The following is an 18,754-nucleotide window of genomic DNA, read 5'->3' as shown; positions in this document are numbered from 1 at the left end:
TTCCCCCACTAATTCGCCCTGTTACATTCTCTCGTTCATTTCCTCTTACAACCTTTATTTCATTCTCTCTCCCTAATTCTCTCTTTGTCATTCTCTATTACGATCCCTCTATTTCTATTTCAGTCTCTCAATACTTTCCTTAAACTCTCTCATTCTCTATTATTTCATCCTCTCTTTAATTCTCTTTCAATCCTCTTTCATCCTATGTTTTATTCTCTTTAATTCCATCATTCATCCTTTATTTTTCTCTCTATTCTCATAAATTCTCTATCATTCTGTCTTTAATTTTGTCTTTTATCCTCCCCTTTAATTTCTCTTTAGTTCTCTCTCACTCTCTTACTAATTCTCTCTCTCTATTTTCTATTTCATTCTCTCTCTCTCTCTTTCAATATCTCAGTGTCTATCTCCCTCTCTCCCTCAGCATCGCTTTTATTCCCTCAATCATCCTCTCTTTCATCCTCTCTCACTCCCACTTCTCTCGCTGTGCTTTCCAATGTCCCGGCTTCGTGCTTGTTTGTGCGAACAAGCGTTTCACCTTCCACACAACCGCTAACGCTCTTTCACTGCGGGTGTCATCAGTAGGGACACCTGTTTTTCGCGAATACATTTCGTGTCACGGTATTTCACTGAAATACTGTAGCTTTTTCTAAGAGTAATGGAAAATTGTGAGGGTGCAGCAGTACCTTTGAATATATATACTGTATAAAAGTCGCCAGCCCAGGTAAAAATTTCTAATACGGTTTTGAGGTAGTTGGTTAATTCACCGCCGCAATCGCCACCATCTCTAGGGCATCGACTTGTGGTGGTCCCTAGCGGACAAGTGTCGAACTCTTCAAACACCCCTTCCCCCTCCTGTTGAACGACGTTGAGCTGCAGTGAATGATGGATGAGGGGTGCGGGGAATTACAGCGGGCGACAGCGCTGCGCTCTAACGTGTAAATAACAACTAAGACGATACAGGGCGTTACGGCAGCGCACTGCAGCGGTGAAGTTCCCAAGCTGCTCATCATACGATTTTGAAAAACGTAGAGTAAATCCTATCCACTCGCGACTTCTATACAGTATATATATTCAAAGGCAGTACGGTGACCACATTCTCATTGGCCCTGTCAAGAGCGGGACGACACCTCTCACCGACCTCAGCCAATAACACCACAGGAGAAAAGCTACAGTATTTTGTGAAATACCTTGACACGAAATGTATTCGCGAAATACAGGTGTCCCTAATCATCAGTTAATGTGAACTTTTTGACTTCATTGCCGACAGCCTTTCCCGTGAAAATTCGGCATAAAAAAAATTATACCTAGAACCCAGCGAGACTTATCCGGGGAAGCCTACGGTTCACTTATTTCCGATCAGTTCCACGAAAATATCCGAAGTTCGTTGCCCGCTCGTGCAATTACGCGGTCATATTCTTTTTAAAGGCACGATTTTTTTAAAATTTTCAATAAACAGTACATTAATGTTGCTGACCAAACCTTACATTTCTTTCATTTTAGTTTACACTACGAACGATCTTACGCATTATTTGTTCAACTAAGCTAACCTGACAAATCTCCACTTTTAGGTACAATCGTCTGTACATGCGAACACATAACCTCCGGGGAAAAAAATAATAAAAGGATTTTTTTCGAAAAATTTTATTAATGTAGCACGCCTGACTTTATCTACTTTTCAAATTTACAAGGAAAAAAATATACTGAAAGATGCACTAACCCGGTGAATTAATGGACATTTCTGTACAATTTTATTTAGGTTGTTCATGATTGAAAATATTTAAAAATTGTTTAAGTTAAATACAATTACCATTTATTACCATTAAAAATAATTATAAATAAATAATAAGTGTGTGTGTTATATGGCTAGGATTTTAACTAGAACAAAAAAAAAATTATACAACTGTAAACCTGAAAAATAAAAAATCTCTCTCATGTTGATGGTTTTTAAAATAATTCATATGTTACTGTAATTTGTATCACTTTTCAGCAATAATTTTAAAGAAATAACCACTCATTTTACATTTAATATTCTAAAGCCACCTATGAAATTCTTTTTTTAAAAAAAAAAAAAAAACTCATAAGGGCAAGCCAATTTACAGAGGGTCCGGTTAAGATAAGAGGAAATTCTGTGAAAACATTAGAAATACTGTTAACGGTTCCTAGAATTGTTTTTCGCAATATCACGAAGGTTTCTGTAAAGCTTTTAACCAGAAAATTTTCATAATTTTATGAGGTATGGCGGGGGTGGGGTGATAATTCTAGCTGGAAACCACTAACTAGGTGTTACCAAATTTTTTCCAACCGTAGACATTTTTTTACGTTAAAAAGTCAAGTAAAGAAATATATAGGTAAGTATGTAATTCAAAAATTAAAAAAAAAAACTTAATTACTATGCAGGATGTTGAGATTCTTCGGAACAGCCAAAACCAGGATATACTAGAAAAAAGGTAATTACCATGTCCACACGAAAGACCATGGTAAAAAATTCTTGCCAACTAACCATAAAACATTGCAAACCCCCTACCCCCAATTTTTCTTTCCACAAAATGTTTTTTTACTGAGAACAATTATATACATATATTTTCCTAGGAAAATACGTAACACAAAGGCAGACGAAATTAATTATCATATATCCTAATACTGAGAACCGTGGGGGTAAATGTAAACCACCCACCATCTTGGTGTTTTTTAACTTTGATTAAAAAAATATGCAGCAAGTAAGACAGCCCGGGAGGGTGGAAGGGTGGCTTAGAGTAGGAGACAGTGACGTTACTATGACGTCACAGCTGAACCCTGCTCAACCGGCCCTTAGCACGGCCTTAGTTGCTTATTATTAGAGACCGGAAAAATTCGCGGATTCATTTCAGGACAGCCTTAAAATTCATACAGTTCTACCTCAGTGCTGCCTCTGCTATTGGCTCACAACTCACCTGGATGACTCCGGGCCAGTGAGAAACACTCAACCGAAGCTGTATCGAATCACAGGCCGCTACATTGGGACACCTTCACAAGACAGCGGCCAATGAGAGGGTGACATTTGACCGAGTGTACGTGGAACTATAGAGTTCATCCTAGAGGTCATTGAACCCGCGAATATTTCCTGTCCCTACTTATTATGAAAAAAATATATAAACATATTGTACTTCAATTTATGTAATATAACTTAATATCAAATTCCATAGACGATATCTCAGAGTATAAGTATTTTGAATTTGAATTTAGTATTGGATTTCTTTGTATACATTTTTTTTAGTGTTACATAGTAATTTTTTTTATTTGTTGTTTTATTTGGACTGTATTCAATTTTTAAAGTGTTGTGTACGATTGCTTAGATATCCGCGTCTACACTTCACGTCTGATTTTTTTGCCCCTTATTTATTTTCTATATTTATGTTGTTTGTTTTTTGATTTATATTTGTTTGGAGCCAGCCTATTTTGGACTACGTCCGTTGTCCGGCAGCTTAATAAATTTATAAATAAAAAATACACTGTTTCGATTGTTTTTTTTTGTTTGATGGTCAAAATTCGGTTTTGTAAAAGCATAGTAGATAATTCAATGGATCGCGTGAAGTTAATATTGACTGGCTGATAAAAAATAGTTTCTGCCGTAAAATCACTGGCGTTTAGTAGTCAAGTAATAATTTTAAGGAATGACTACAACTGTAATAATCTGACTGTCATTAGACTATATTATGTTATGGGCTCTGTAAGTTTACCAAGGCCTTCACGAAGGCAGATTTCCAGTATTAAAACATATTTCTATGGAAACAGAAGTGAAAAGTTAAAACTTTGTTTTTAAATGTGTAATATGACATCATTTATACGTCAAATGTACGTAAGAAAATGATTTTGGTATTATATCAGTACGATGTCAGCATGATATAATTTATCCTTACATCATTTTTCAGTCACAACAGATGTCAGTGGAATGTAAAAATTACTTAAAAATTCATTACCTAGCTATGACTTACCAGTGATGTCAGACCTAGGTCATGTTTTCACGTGGTCAATTTAACTTCACTTACTGCTACTAGAGCATGTCGGTGACGCGAACCCAAAAGTTGTAGCCCCTACCAAAAAATCGCTCGACGCGGCTAAAGAAGTTTTCACTTCAAAAAATTGTTGAAACTAATATTAGAGCCATTTGTCCGCCCTCGGCGCATTATTCTTTAACAGAACACGAGCTGCACGGAGTTCTCTCTCGAATCGCGTGTTTTTTTTTTGACGTGACAACGTCTAATAAATCGATGAACGCCGGCTGCACGCACGAAAAAGTGTCCCAATACGCGCATTGTCCCGTTACGCTCATTGTACGCTTGCGCCGCATCTATCTATCTTCCACTCGATTGGAACAACCGTCGATTTGACTTTTTCGAGGCACATTAAACTTGAAACACCCCCATTCGTTTCCTACTTTTCCTATCATCGTCCTATCCTTAACAGAATAACGCAGATTGGAAGAAGTTAAATATCAAACATGTATTAAAGTTATAGTTAAAATAATCTGTTCGTTAAAGTAATAAACATATTTGAATTAATGAGTGCAAAAAAATTAAATTTATCAAATTAAATTGTAGATTTCGTTTAACTACTTCTTTGTATCCATACAAAATAGTGATAATTCAATAAAAATGATTCAATTTTATTCATACACGTATGCAATCATTTCATCAATGTTTTGTTATGACGTTGTCACGTTAAACTATCGTCCGTAAACAGACTTTACAGACAACCAATTTTTTTTCTGGAGCTTTGCACGACCACGTGCATTGCCGCAGTCTGTGTGTGTGTGTGTGTGTGGGTGGGTGTGGGTGTGTATGTGTGTGTGTGCACGCGCGTGGAGGAGCGGGCAAAGAGAAAGAGAGGCTGTGTGTTCTCGCCGCCGGGGTTGCCATGGCCACGCCCACTGACACACTGGGAGCAGTGACGTCACCGACCGTTCTACCCCACACCCCTTCCCCCTCCACCCGGAATAAAAAAAAAAAAACCTTCTAGGCGGGCGTCTGGTCGGGCGGCGAGGATCAATAGCGGACCGTCTGGGAAATCTTGGCCTTCGCCGTCTTTCGTCCTCAGGGCTGGAGGAGTGTATGGGGTGGTGAGGGGGTAAGCGAGGGCGCGACTACACTGTTAGAATTTTACAGTAAAATTTACTTAGTTCAAAATTAAGGGGCCCGCCTCGACAGGGCTGTCTGTATCTGTGCTGACGAGGCGGGATGATAAGCGCGACGCTCGCTGGTGCTTCTAGCGCGGTGTCTCCTCTGGACTGGCGCGCAGTCTTCTCGTCGTGCATCGAGCGGCGACCGTGACATCACACGGCGGAGAAATTAAGATAAAAGTGTAACGCAATTCTTTTAAGTACGTTCAAATATCTGTTCCAGTTTTATGCCTAAATATTACTCGGGAATATATATATATATATATAACTCTTCTAAAAATACAGTTTAAAACAGTGTTTTATAAAAAAATAAAATTTTAATTGTAAATTTATTGCTTAACTTTAATGATCACCAGTCCAATATACCTGTGCAAGATTATTTTTCACAACTATTTAAGCTCCTTTAGTCAGTTTACAGCGTCAAAATGGAAAAGTACAGTACATAAAAAAATAATGTCCAAGTTACAAAATTAAATAGAATGAACTGTAAGCGTTGTAGAGTGTTAGTTCAAGGTCACATTAACTCAGACAGTTTTAAATACGCGCGTAAGCGAGTACTGCTGTTTTTTTTCTCGCTTGCAGCGCGAAAGAATGGCTCTTCCCCTAATTGGTAGAGGGTGAACCTGTAAACTTTTATTTGACAACAGGATGGAGATCCTTGCTATTGCTTTGTACGAGAGTCGTTGAACGTCGAAGTCCCTGGCTGTTGGGTTGGATGTAATTGACGAGATGACAAAGTTCTTTTCCGCTGGCCTCTACTTTCACTTGACATAACACCATGGGAATATATATATATATATATATATTCCTTTGGGTCTTTATAGAAAATCGTGCCTACGTTCCGCCGCTACCTAATGATTTGCCAGAGTTGAGGCACAGAGTTGAGGCGGCCTTTGCTTCTATTAGGAGATGCACCACAATGCCGAAATACCACAACGCCGAAATGCCAAATTGACCACAATGCCGACAACTGGAAAACTGATGTGTACCACAATGCCGAATCACCACAACGCCGAAATACACTAACGCCGTAAGATGTCATTGCAGGACTACCACAAAGGTTAGGTTAGGTTAGACTAGGTTAGGTTAGACTACGTTAGGTTAGGCTAGGATAGGCTAGGTTAAGATAGGTTAGGTTATATTACGCTAGGTTAGGTTAGGTAAGGTTAGGTTTGATTGTGGTATTTCGGCATTAAGGTACATTTAAGAAACACACACAAATTCATTCAGTTGTTATTTCGGCGTTGCGGTACACAGCAGTTTTCTAGCTGTCGGCGTTTTGGTCAATTTTGACATTCGGCGTTATGGTATTTCTGCGTTGTGGTAACGACCCCTTCTATTACTCATGACTTGTTAACCAAAGTGTTGGAAGAATTGGACGTTAGGTTGGACGTGTGCCGCATGGCTAAGGGAGCACATAATGAAATAAAAACTAGATTAGTTTACCGTCAATTTGATGCATGATTTATGGTAAACTGTCTAAATTAAGCTGAAATACTATACCATTGAAAATGGGACATTCATTTACGGACATCCTGTATTTTGAAAAACAAGAACGATGATCAATGAGTATAGAATGACTTCATACCAACTATAAACTTAGAATAAGCATAACTGACGACTGCACCCAAGGGGGGTGGTCACATCTACATGATTACATGGTGTGTGAAGCTGTTTTTTTTCTTCTTCAGCTAATTGTTGCGCCATATTGGTAAGACGCCAACAAAACATTGGCAGAAGTGAAGTGTTTGGATTGTGGAAACAGTTTTAGATTACTAAGTTTTTTAATGAAAGTGAATCTGAACGACGGAGTTACTAGCAGCCATCATCATCATCATCATCATCATCATCATCATCATCATCATCATCACACGTGGTCAGCATCATTTCCGCAATGTTTTGGGAGGAATAATACAGCGTTCGCGATGTTAAAAAGTGACTTGAAATATGCCACAGCGTTCTGTCTCCTGACGATTCCTAACTCCACGACTAAACATTGTAAAAAAATAATAATAATAATTGTGAGGGTAATTCTTGCTCCTTGGAAACTCAGTTGCAACAGTATCACTTGCAAAACTACAAAGACCGAGATTTCTAACCGTTTGCAATTTTACAAAGCTCTGACTTGCAGTTTTACATGTGATATCGTCGGCAACTGAGTTTCCAAGTAATTTCCTTGTAAAAAAGCACAAATACTTTTATTGATGTGACAACGTCTAATAAATCAATGAACGCCGGCTGCAAGCACGAAAAAGTGTCCCGTTACGCACTTTGTCCCGTTACGCTGTGTCCCATTACGCTCATTGTACGCTTGCGCCACATTTATCTATCTTCCACTCGATTGGAACAACCATCGTTTTGACTTTTTCGAGGCACATTCAACTTGAAACACTCCCATTCGTTTCCTACTTTTCCTATCATCGTCCTATCCTTAACAGAATAACACAGATTGGAAGAAGTTAAATAGCAAACATGTATAAAAGTTATAGTTAAAATAATCTCTTCGTTAAAGTAATAAAGAAATTTGAATTAATGTGTGCAAATAAAGGTAAATGTATCAATTAAATTGTAGATTTAATTTCACCCCTTCTTTGTATCCATACAAAATAGTGATAATTCAATAAAAATTATTCAATTTTATTCATAAAACTATGCAATAATTTCATCAACGATTTGTTATGACGTTGTCACGTTAAACTATCGTCCATAAACCGACTTTACAGACAACCAATATTTTTGACAGTGCACCGCCGTAACCACCGCCACAACGCTGACAGAAGGGATTCCACATTCTGATTTTAGCTAATTTCCCTGAGTTTACCCTGGTTTCTATTGTCCCGCCTAACATTTATTTATGTGTTTTAACATCTTATCTCTCGGTACACGGCATTTGGTAGGATTAAATTGTTTATTCTTTTTTTTCCACTTTTACAGAGATGGTCTTTGGAAACGCTGTTGCCAACGATATCACTTGTAAAACTGCAAGGCAGGGCTTTGTATTAGATGCAAATTTCACAAAGCTCTGCCTGGTAATTGTACAGTGATTTTGTTGGCAACAGGGTTTCCAAGAATTTTCCTTGTAAAAAATACAAACATTTTTTTACAGTGTTGAATGAAACGGAAGTCGCATGGAGCGGAAATAAGTAACCACGGTGATGTCAGCTGTGGCGGATGGCGCGAACCAATGTTTACAAACCCAAAGAGATAATTTGTAATATTAACTGTTTAGCGAATTTCAACAAGATGATCAGTATTTTGATAAAATTCTTGGTCAAAAATCAGGTCCAAAGCCGGGGTTTTGTATTTTTCCAAGTCTTTTTTGCTTTAATAGGCACAGTTTAATTGTATAGTTTAACATTTCGCTCTGCAAATCGAATGATTCGATAGTCGACGTAGATGCTTTAGCGGCAAATTCTAGCGGCGGGCGCGGAAACTACGTGTGATTCGTGTCCAGAAATAAAGCTGAAAACATAATTTTCATATATGTTTCACGATTAGGTTTTATTTTAAATAATTCTATGTTAAATTTTGTGTTCGAGTTTCATATTATAATTGTATTTGCCACATGAGAACACGTGTTTTCTCGTTACCAAGGTTAGATGTTACACGTCTCTGGCGAGTAGGGAAGACTGACTCCTTTTTTTAAACTGTATAATCTATACATCTGGGAAGACAATGTATATATTTAAAACAAAATAATTATTAAAAAACACACATAACATGCAGAATTGACTACAAATTGTTTCCCTACACAATATACAGTTTGAACGGTTACAATTCCATCAACACTACCAATCTGAAAAATAAAACAAACACATCTGTTTGATCACACTTTGAATCAAAACATTTTTGATTGTTTCCATCCAATATAATATAAATTTGACTGCCCTTAAAATCAAATGATTAATAAATGATAGTAAGCTAAAATAAGATAATTTGTGACCACAATACATACCGGTTTTTGGACATTAGGATACTATGAAAAATTACTGGTACTTTCTTGAAAAGAAAAAAAAGTTAATTTCCTGGAGTTTTCCAAGATTTGAAGACAATTTCTCTTCCCTGTCTGTCGTAACCCTGGATACTAGCCTTTATATAGCTATGGTTCGTTTGGCTGTCCAATTGCTAGAGACCTGCAAAATTCGCGGATTCATTCGGTGATAGGCTAGAATTCAAACACATATACCTCTTAGATAATTTTGCTATTGGCTTACTATTCATCTGGACGAATCTCAACCAGTTATAAACCCTCAACCAAAGAAGGATCGAATCACAGACAAACCAGCTGAGACGACTTACAAGTCGGCAGCCAATGAACTTGCGTTATTTCCCCGAGTGTACAGGGGTATGTGCAGTCTATCCTGAAGGCCATCGAAACCACCAATTTTGCAGGTCTCTACCAATTGCTAACCAGTTGACTTCAACTTCAGAACAGACACCCACTCTACAGATCTACAAATCGCCATGGACTCAATGGGCCACGCTCCAAGAAGAAAACAAGAGCAGCAGGTTGCCCGTTGCCGGCATAGGCGTAGATCAGTTGTAGAAACTATCAAAAAAAAGGGGGGACGGGGCTTACCGAGGTAGACGTCGTCCTCGTCGTCGACGGAGGGCCCGAGGGCGGCCATGCCCTGGCACAGGGCGAGCAGCGCGAAGTAGGGACTGCGGGTGTCCGCCGCACTCAGTCGCAGGCTCAGCGGCGAAGGGCCGCGCAACATATCAGGCTCTCAGCACAGGGGGTGAAGGGTGAGAGCCAGGGAAAGTTGCTTGTGGCCGCTATGAGACTACTGCTTACCTGCGTAAACACAAACAATGGGCAAACCTTTAAGTTTCAAGTTTCAGTGGTAGCAGAGCGTGGTTGGTTTTTGCTTGCATTTATAGTATTCGTACACACATCAGTAATTTAACAAACTGTCAGTTGTTAGCATTTATGTGAAAATTCTTTACTTTAAAGTACACTTGTATCACCTTAAATAATTATTGTATAGGCCTATTACAAAAGGAGGGCACGACTTGGGAAATTCACTTCGGCGTGAGACTCTGTGCATTAGTAGTATACCTTCAGGGTGTTCATCCTTTAAAATAATAAAGAGTACTGACCAGCCAATTCAGAGAAAAAAACTTTGAAAATTCAATCACAGTTTATATACTAAGTTTAGTTTCACTGGCCAATGACACCGCATCCTATGTGGTAACTTACTTCTTTGCTGCTCAGTGCTCTAGTTTCGATTCTCGCTAATGCTCACTTTTGAACTAAAAATTAAAAATAAATTAATTGTATTCCAATTATTTATTTAAATATAAATTATTTTATTTACTGAAAAAAACATTAGTTTAGTAGATACTCCTTGATATTTAAATAAAATAAATAATTCAGTATTTCATTAATCCCTAATTATCATACTAATATTATTTATGCAGAATTGTCCTTTCACACAGCAAAGGAGCAATGGATCAACATGATATTTTGCATAGAGATAGTGCACCGGAGAGTGACACAATATATTTTTATCCTGGAAAAAAGTATGGTACCTTTGGGATAATCTGGATGCTAAAAATGACTGAACAGATTTTGCTACTGCATTGTTGAAGCAGTATTTGTACCCATGGTAATGGGTTTTAGAATTTTTGATAAATTTTGTCTATCCATGGCAATGGCAATTTTATTGGTTGCTTGCATTTCAAGTTGGATTTGTCGATTAGTTAATATTTCTACTCATTTTGACTTGGTTTTTTACCGTATTTTTTTAGTGTTTCAATGCCTCGCAAAGTAAATCAAGTTTTTCGAGTGTACCAACTCAAGCACCAGCAAAAAGACTTGTTCGATCACTAGATTCTATGGAAGATACAGACTGAACTGAGAAGATAAAACTAAATAAATATACAATGTAATATGTTTCTTTTTACTGCGATTCTGTTGTTTATTTCAACCTAACACTTGAAATAAAACATTGTATACAGTATACAATAATTGCTCTGCCGTTTTGCTCTGTAGTTTTTATCAATATAGATTGGCACAGAGGATTGGCGCTCTACTAACCAAAACACTGTACTTTTTTTTTTAACCATAGGAGCGAAGCCATTTGTTTGTTTCTTAAACAAATTAATGAAATTTTTCACACTTGACCTCCCAAATACGAGGAAGGTCACTATATATGCGGAACTTCGAGAAAACCACTTATTAAAGAAGAATTTAGATACTACAAAATGAAAATTCACTATTGCTTTGTTGATGTTCTCCTAGTCTCCTGGCAATGCTTATTGCAATGTTTTTTTTTAACCATTCGAGGCTCGACAATGACGTGCCTATAATGAGATACATGTGTAATAATGAGCTATGTGTTTTGCCTGTAGACTGCTGTAGCAGAGCCAGTATAGTTCAATATATAATTCATAATACAGCAATAGGTTAATTCAAACAATCATATTTTATTAAGTGTGCAAGATGCCAAAAAAAGTATTTGTTTCCAATATTTTTTTTTATAAAAATAATAATCCTGGTACTTGTTTGTAAAACAAAATTTATGAATTAACATTTATTAATAAAGAACCTATCTTTTTAATTATTATAAAAACTATTTATAACTATTATTATACCCATGTTATATAATATTTGGAAGACTGCATTCTTACTACGATTTAAATATTAAGTAACGTCTTAGAAAATTATAATTAAAATAATTTATATTTAAATTAAATATATTAGCAAATAGTATATTTATGATTTTTTTTGATTATATAAAACGTTCTGACGCCATTCCAGACATCGAGAGGGCAACGACGGAGCAGCTGAAAGCCTTCCAGAAATGTTTACAATCCCGGAATCAAAACTGGGTTGAGTGCGCATCGCTAGTCAAGGAGAGTGTTTTTGAAGGAGTCTTAGTTCGTATTTGACGTAAGCCATGACTACGGCTTCCGACTATCCACATCAAATAAAGTTGGAGATATAAACCTTTAACACGTTTTAAAACTTGTAACACCGACGAAGTACAAACTAGTTGCTGAGCTGAGATAGTACAAACTTTTACATTTTTAATATTATTTTATTAAATTAAAATAATGCATCACTTTGTTAGACAAAAAATTTTGAACATGTTATGATTTTCGTGCATTTCACGACTTTTAAAACATTTGCAAATATAAATCACATCAATATTCGTCACATAAAATAATTAATATCCTGTGGGTTTTTTTTTTCTGTTGTAGACAGACCGAATGCTTTTCATGTGCAATTATTTTACATACTAAATTCATATAAGATAAATTTTAGTTATTCCACCTTAAGTCGCCCATGTACTCTTCGCAATTTGAAAGATTTCCTGAAACAGACGCAATTTCTGTTTTAGCTGGGTTATGATTCAGATTGGCCGATTCCGTCCAACTTCCAATATATTTTAGAATCAGACCTATATGAAAAATATTTCATGGAAGCTCAAATCATACCTAACACTTGTCAAACAAACATAGCTGCACTAGACTAGAATTTTTTTTCTGTAAATGGAACAGAAATATTCATTCAAACTTACACATATTTGTAAATTTGTACATTTACATTAAAACAAATTAAGCACTGCAAAATAGTGTCCGCAGTCATACTGAGTTCGTATTCTTATTCCGGCATTTATGCTGTGTGTTGTCCCAGTACCTCCATTAGTTAAAAGTTATCTGCGCACATAATAAGCATAATACAACACAATAAAGTGTATTTGCTAAAAATCAGATTATCTTTTCCATGGTTTAGAAATATTATGCTTGGATGAAACATCAATTAAAAAGTAAAATTATGCGCCAATTATCGTGAGGAATACTCAGTATTATCTTGAGAGAAAGAAAAAAAACGTTATTTCATACGCAGTGGCATAGCAAGCGGGTGGCAGGGATAGCCTCCGCCAAGGGCGTCGGAGAAGGAAGATGGGGGGGGGGGGGGGGGAGTCCCCGATGCGACGGTTTAGCGTTACTGAACCCTCCCACACCCCCCCTTCTTTAATCCAAGAGTGGGACGCCATTTTCGATTCTGGCCAGGGGTGCCAGTCACCTTAGCTAGGTACGCCACTGTTCATACGTGCAAGAATAACCATACCCATGTGTTGTGCAAAGTTGCAATATCTTTCTTGTAGTGCTACAAACTAGGTATTTCTTGGCAAGTGAGAAAAGTACGGAAAATTTTTCTCTCGTGTGCAGTGACGTTTCAGGAGGCGCCATGACCCATCGACATCGTTTGACCAAGCATGAGACGGTTACGGGGTCTTAGCGTCAGGACCTTGAATACGGGGGGGGGGGGGGGGGGGGGGGCGGATGTGAAGTCAGCGCAGCGCAACGGGGACGCACCACAACGCCGAAATACCACAACGCCGAAATACCAAATTTGACCACAAAGGCGACAGCTAGAAAAAACTGCTGTGTACCACAACGCCGAAATACACTAACGCCGAAAAATGTCATTGCAGGACAGCCACAAAGGTTAGGTTAGACTAGGTTAGGTTAGACTAGGTTAGGTTAGACTAGGTTAGGTTAGACTAGGTTATGTTAGACTAGGTTAGGTTAGACTAGGTTAGGTTAGAATAGGTTAGGTTAGACTAGGTTAGGTTAGAATAGGTTAAGTTAGAATAGGTTAGGTTAGACTAGGTTATGTTAGACTAGGTTATGTTAGACAAGGTTAGGTTAGACTAGGGTAGGTTAGACTAGGTGAGGTTAGACTAGGTTAGGTTAGACTAGGTTAGGTTAGACTAGGTGAGGTTAGACTAGGTGAGGTTAGACGGTTAGACGGTTAGACTAGGATAGGCTAGGATAGGCTAGGTTAAGTTAGGTTAGGTTATATTACGCTAGATTAGATTAGGTTAAGTAAGGTTAGGTTTGATTGTGGTATTTCGGCGTTGAGGTACATTTAAGAAACACACACAAATTCATTCAGTTGTTATTTCGGCGTTGTGGTACACAGCAGTTTTCTAGCTGTCGGCGTTGTGGTCAATTTTTACATTCGGCGTCATGGTATTTCGGCGTTGTGGTAACGACCCGTCAACAACCAGCGTGGAAGGTGTCAGGGGGGGGGGGGGGGAGAAGGAAGCGACAAGACGTTGGCAGGACGCGTATTGATCCCCCTGCGGTGACGTCACCGTTCGGAGAACTTCTTGTGTATGGATCTTCCGCGGGCGACAACGCGGCGGTCAAGGTTCGGGCTGCCTCATGGCTGCCAAACTTGAAAAAAAAAATTGGTTGTCTGTAAAGTCGGTTTACGGACGATAGTTTAACGTGACAACGTCATAACAAAACATTGATGAAATGATTGCTTTCTTTTATGAATAAAATTGAATCATTTTTATTGAATCATCACTATTACGTATGGATACAAAGAAGGAGTGAAATGAAATCTACAATTTAATTTGATAAATTTACTTTCATTTGCACTCATTAATTCAAATATGTTTATTACTTTAACGAAGAGATTATTTTAACTACAACTTTTATACATGTTTGCTATTTAACTTCTTCCAATCTGTGTTATTCTGTTAAGGATAGAACGATGATAGGAAAAGTAGGAAACGAATGGGAGTGTTTCAAGTTTAATGTGCCTCTAAAAAGTCACATCGATGGTTGTTCCAATCGAGTGGAAGAGAGATAGATGCGGCGCAAGCGTACAATGAGCGTAAAGGGACACAGTGTAACGGGACAATGTGCGTTAGGTACACTTTTTCGTGCGTGCAGCCGGCGTTCATTAATTTATTAGACGTTGTCACGTGAAAAAAAAAAATTGAAAAAATTCGAAATTCTCGATTTGGTCCTGATTTTCTACAAGTAATTTCATTACAATACTGTCCATCTTCTTAAAATTCTCTACATAGTTAATACTGTACGTTTTCCGCAGACTTTAGAAGTTATACTTTTATGGCTTTACTAAAATATTAACCTGAAACATTTTAAAACACATATTATAACACTAAGTATGTGTTTGTACCTTTTTTCTGCCTAAACGACTGAAATCATTATATTAATACTTCCCATAGCAAACAGTAACCTTACTGAGCTGATTCATCATTATTATATAATAAACAAAGCTTATTCAGAATTAAGGAGAATATTTATTATAATTATTGTAATGCCAGTTTACTTACGTATTTTAAACGTGAAATTACTTTTTACTGTGACTATTACGAGATATTATGCAGGGGTACTTTCAGTATCATATAAAGTTACATTCATACGTTTGGTACGTCCCCTAATATTAACGAATGTGACTACATACGGGTTTACGTTGGCTACACGTGGGGTCTGCCATCTTGTTTCCTTTTTTTCGTCCATCAACTTACGTTCCGTTTTTACGGAATTGCTCCTAATAATTGCCGTTATACCGAGAGCTAGGGTGCTTACACGCCAAAAATCTCGACACTCAAACCGTTTACATCCCCCCTCCAAAAAAAAATTAGTTGTCTGTAAAGTCGGTTTACGGACGATAGTTTAACGTGACAACGTCATTACAAAACATTGATGAAAAGATTGCATATTTTCATGAATAAAATTGAATCATTTTTATTGAATTATCACTATTTTGTTTGGATACAAAGAAGGAGTGAAATGAAATCTACAATTTAATTTGATAAATTTACTTTTATTTGCACTCATTAATTCAAATATGTTTATTACTTTAACGAAGAGATTATTTTAACTATAACTTTTGTACATGTTTCCTATTTAACTTCTTCCAATCTGAGTTATTCTGTTAAGGATAGGACGATGATAGGAAAAGTAGTAAACGAATGGGAGTGTTGCAAGTTTAATGTGCCTCGAAAAAGTCAAATCGATGGTTGTTCCAATCGAGTGGAAGAGAGATAGTTGCTGCGGAAGCGTACAAAGAGCGTAACGGGAGAATGTGCGTAACGGGTCACTTTTTCGTGCGTGCAGCCAGCGTTCATCGATTTATTAGACGTTGTCACGTCAAAAAAAAAAAAAACTTTTTCGTCGGCCTTGATGACTCGGAATACACAGCTGCCAAATGTTCGGTTCAAGTGAGGAGGACAACTGGAGGTCATTCCCAGAGAATGGGGAGATGTGATAAGGTTCACGAACCCTCTTCAGTGGACGACTTGAACGATGATAAATCATCGCCGATGTCAACCGAGCAAATATGTAGTCAACCGCTCTGCTGTCATTCCATTCTCGACCCGCATCGAATACAAGTCTTGTCACACCAAAAGTTCAACTACACTAGAACATTTAACATAAAGTTCAAGCACAAATTGCTTAAAGCCATATCAAATATTTGTCTCCTAACTATACCTGCCAATACAGTAGGAAGGTCGGGAAAATACGTCGAATTTTTTTCCATCGAATAAATTTGTGACAGATAACCTCAAATACATTTTAACTCGTGTCACAGTATCCAAATTTATATATATATATAATTATTTTTCTGATCAAGGCCAAACTTTACAATTTTAATCCCATTTTAGAATTAAATAAACAATGCACCACAGTGTTGGATGGAATTTTTGAAGTGGTTATGGTTTCCGTGCTCTTTTAAACTTTCAAAACATCTATAAATTTGACTGACAATAATACGCGTATTACGTTATGAAATAAAGTTGATAAAACTATTGCGCATACAACATTCATATTAACGTTATTTTAGTTATTTTACCTTTATAAGCTCTTTAATCTCCCGTGTATTTCTTCGCCTTTCTGAAGATTCGTTGTGACGGAAACGGAAATAATTTCCGCTTTGTGGTGGGCATATTATGATGGGCTATTTGTATCTAAAATTCAACATTTTTTAATATCCGTCATAAATTCAAAGTATTTAATGCAAACTCAAGTCATTTAAATTGTAAACAAAAAATGGCCGCGCTAGTGACGTTCACGGTGACATCATAACTCTCCCACTTATTTGACACAACATATTGGAAGCGAAAGCTTGACAATGTGACAGAGGCTTTATGAACCACAATAAATCTTTAATGTATTTTCTCTCATGGTAAGGTGAATCTTCTCATATATAAATTAAAGGAGATAATAAACTGTTCTCTAAACTGCTATTTATTTATGTAACTTTATTCACTAATTAATAATTTTAAAACAGATCACCGAAGTCTTGCCGCAGTTTTTTTTTAATACAGGATTGTTTAAATTTATGAACCTCAACATTTCAAAAACCTTTTAAAAATTTATTTTCTATAATTTATATATTTTGTTTTGTATTATATAATAAAATTATGAATGTTCAATTAGTTATTTAATGATGTAATAATTGGGAATTTCAAGTGTTGCTAAAATTAATACGTAATTCCCAACAAAAGTTTATAACCAAAACATTATCGTCTTGCATTCACTGATGGTCTTAAACTTTTGGTGACATGTGCAACCACATTCATAGCCTTATGACTGGTTACATATAATCGTGCAACGCAAAACACCATGATTTATTTTATGCTTGTCAAACGATTGTTATGGTTTTGTGTGGAGTGAATACTAAAAACTAGACAAATCATGAACTAAAAATTATTTAGTTCAGCGTTTGACATTCTATATTAAAAAAATTATTTTAAGTTTCTCCTGCCAAACCCTCTAAACAAATATTAAATAAAGTGGAACACACAGAAAAACTTGAGAAATTTGACTTCAACATACTGGTATAACTTGACCTTAGTATCCAACAACTATGATTTTCTTTATACCTATATACAACATAAAAGAAACATTTATGAGGATTAAGTTGGTGATTTCACATGGACTATAGAAAATGGCTATACTAAGTACCAAGTCCACAAATTTTACTTCGCTTGGCTGAGTACAAATCAATAGTGACTATATATATATATATATATATATATATATATATATATATATATATATATATATATATATATATATATATATATATATAAAGCTCTTCAAAGTATGTGTATTGGGGAGGGTGTTGAGGGTTTGTTAACCCTTCCAGAACGAAACTAGAGTTAAACGCTGGAAACTTTTGCCTTCAATACACGCTACATTTAATATTGCTACTGAGAAAGAAAAAAAATAAAAACAAAAAAACAATCAAAACCGTTAAGGGGAATGTTCACAAAAGCGAAAACTTAAAACATTGCTTTTAATTGTGTAATATGACAAAATTTCTACGTCAAGTGTACGTAAGAAAATGACTTTTTGGTATTAAATCAGTATGATGTCAGCATGATATAATTTGTCCTTACATCATTTTTTAGTCACAACAGATGTCAATGGTATGTAAAAATTACGTAAAAATTCATTACCTAGCTATGACTTACCAGTGATGTCAGACCTAGGTCATGTATTCACGTGGTCAAATTAACTTCACTTACTGCTACTACAGCATGTCGGTGACGCGAACTCACAAGATTTTTCCCATCCAAAAAATAGTCCAACACGCACATGATACAGTCGAGTATATACAATGTACTAGTGTATATATGCGTATACATGTACACAGGCCGCTGCGCGTCGCCAGTCTGGCGCAACACGTCACTAGCATGTCGGTGACGCGAACCCATAAATTTTACCCCCTACCAAAAAAAATCGCTCAACGCGGCTAAAGAAGTTTTCACTTCAAAAAAAGAAAACAAAAAGGATGTTTCATGGAATTGTCCT

At 36.7% G+C, this 18,754-nt stretch overlaps 1 protein-coding gene across 3 annotated transcripts in view; it reads right to left on the bottom strand.

The window, feature by feature from the left end:
- Nucleotides 1-18,754, bottom strand: part of LOC134540631 (protein Fe65 homolog) — a 244,498-nt gene that overhangs the window by 126,978 nt on the left and 98,766 nt on the right. For all 3 annotated transcript variants that reach the window (XM_063383483.1, XM_063383481.1, XM_063383482.1), the window contains exon 3: nt 9,735-9,950. In XM_063383483.1, coding sequence (XP_063239553.1) covers nt 9,735-9,873 — 139 coding nt within the window. In that variant the 5' untranslated portion in view covers nt 9,874-9,950. The remainder of the gene's footprint in view (nt 1-9,734; nt 9,951-18,754) is intronic.

The sequence above is a fragment of the Bacillus rossius genome, chromosome 17, assembly GCF_032445375.1.
Source record: "Bacillus rossius redtenbacheri isolate Brsri chromosome 17, Brsri_v3, whole genome shotgun sequence".
Lineage (NCBI taxonomy): Eukaryota > Metazoa > Arthropoda > Insecta > Phasmatodea > Bacillidae > Bacillus > Bacillus rossius.
The sequence above is the reverse complement of the archived record's forward strand: the minus strand, read 5'-3'. Positions and strand labels throughout refer to the sequence as shown.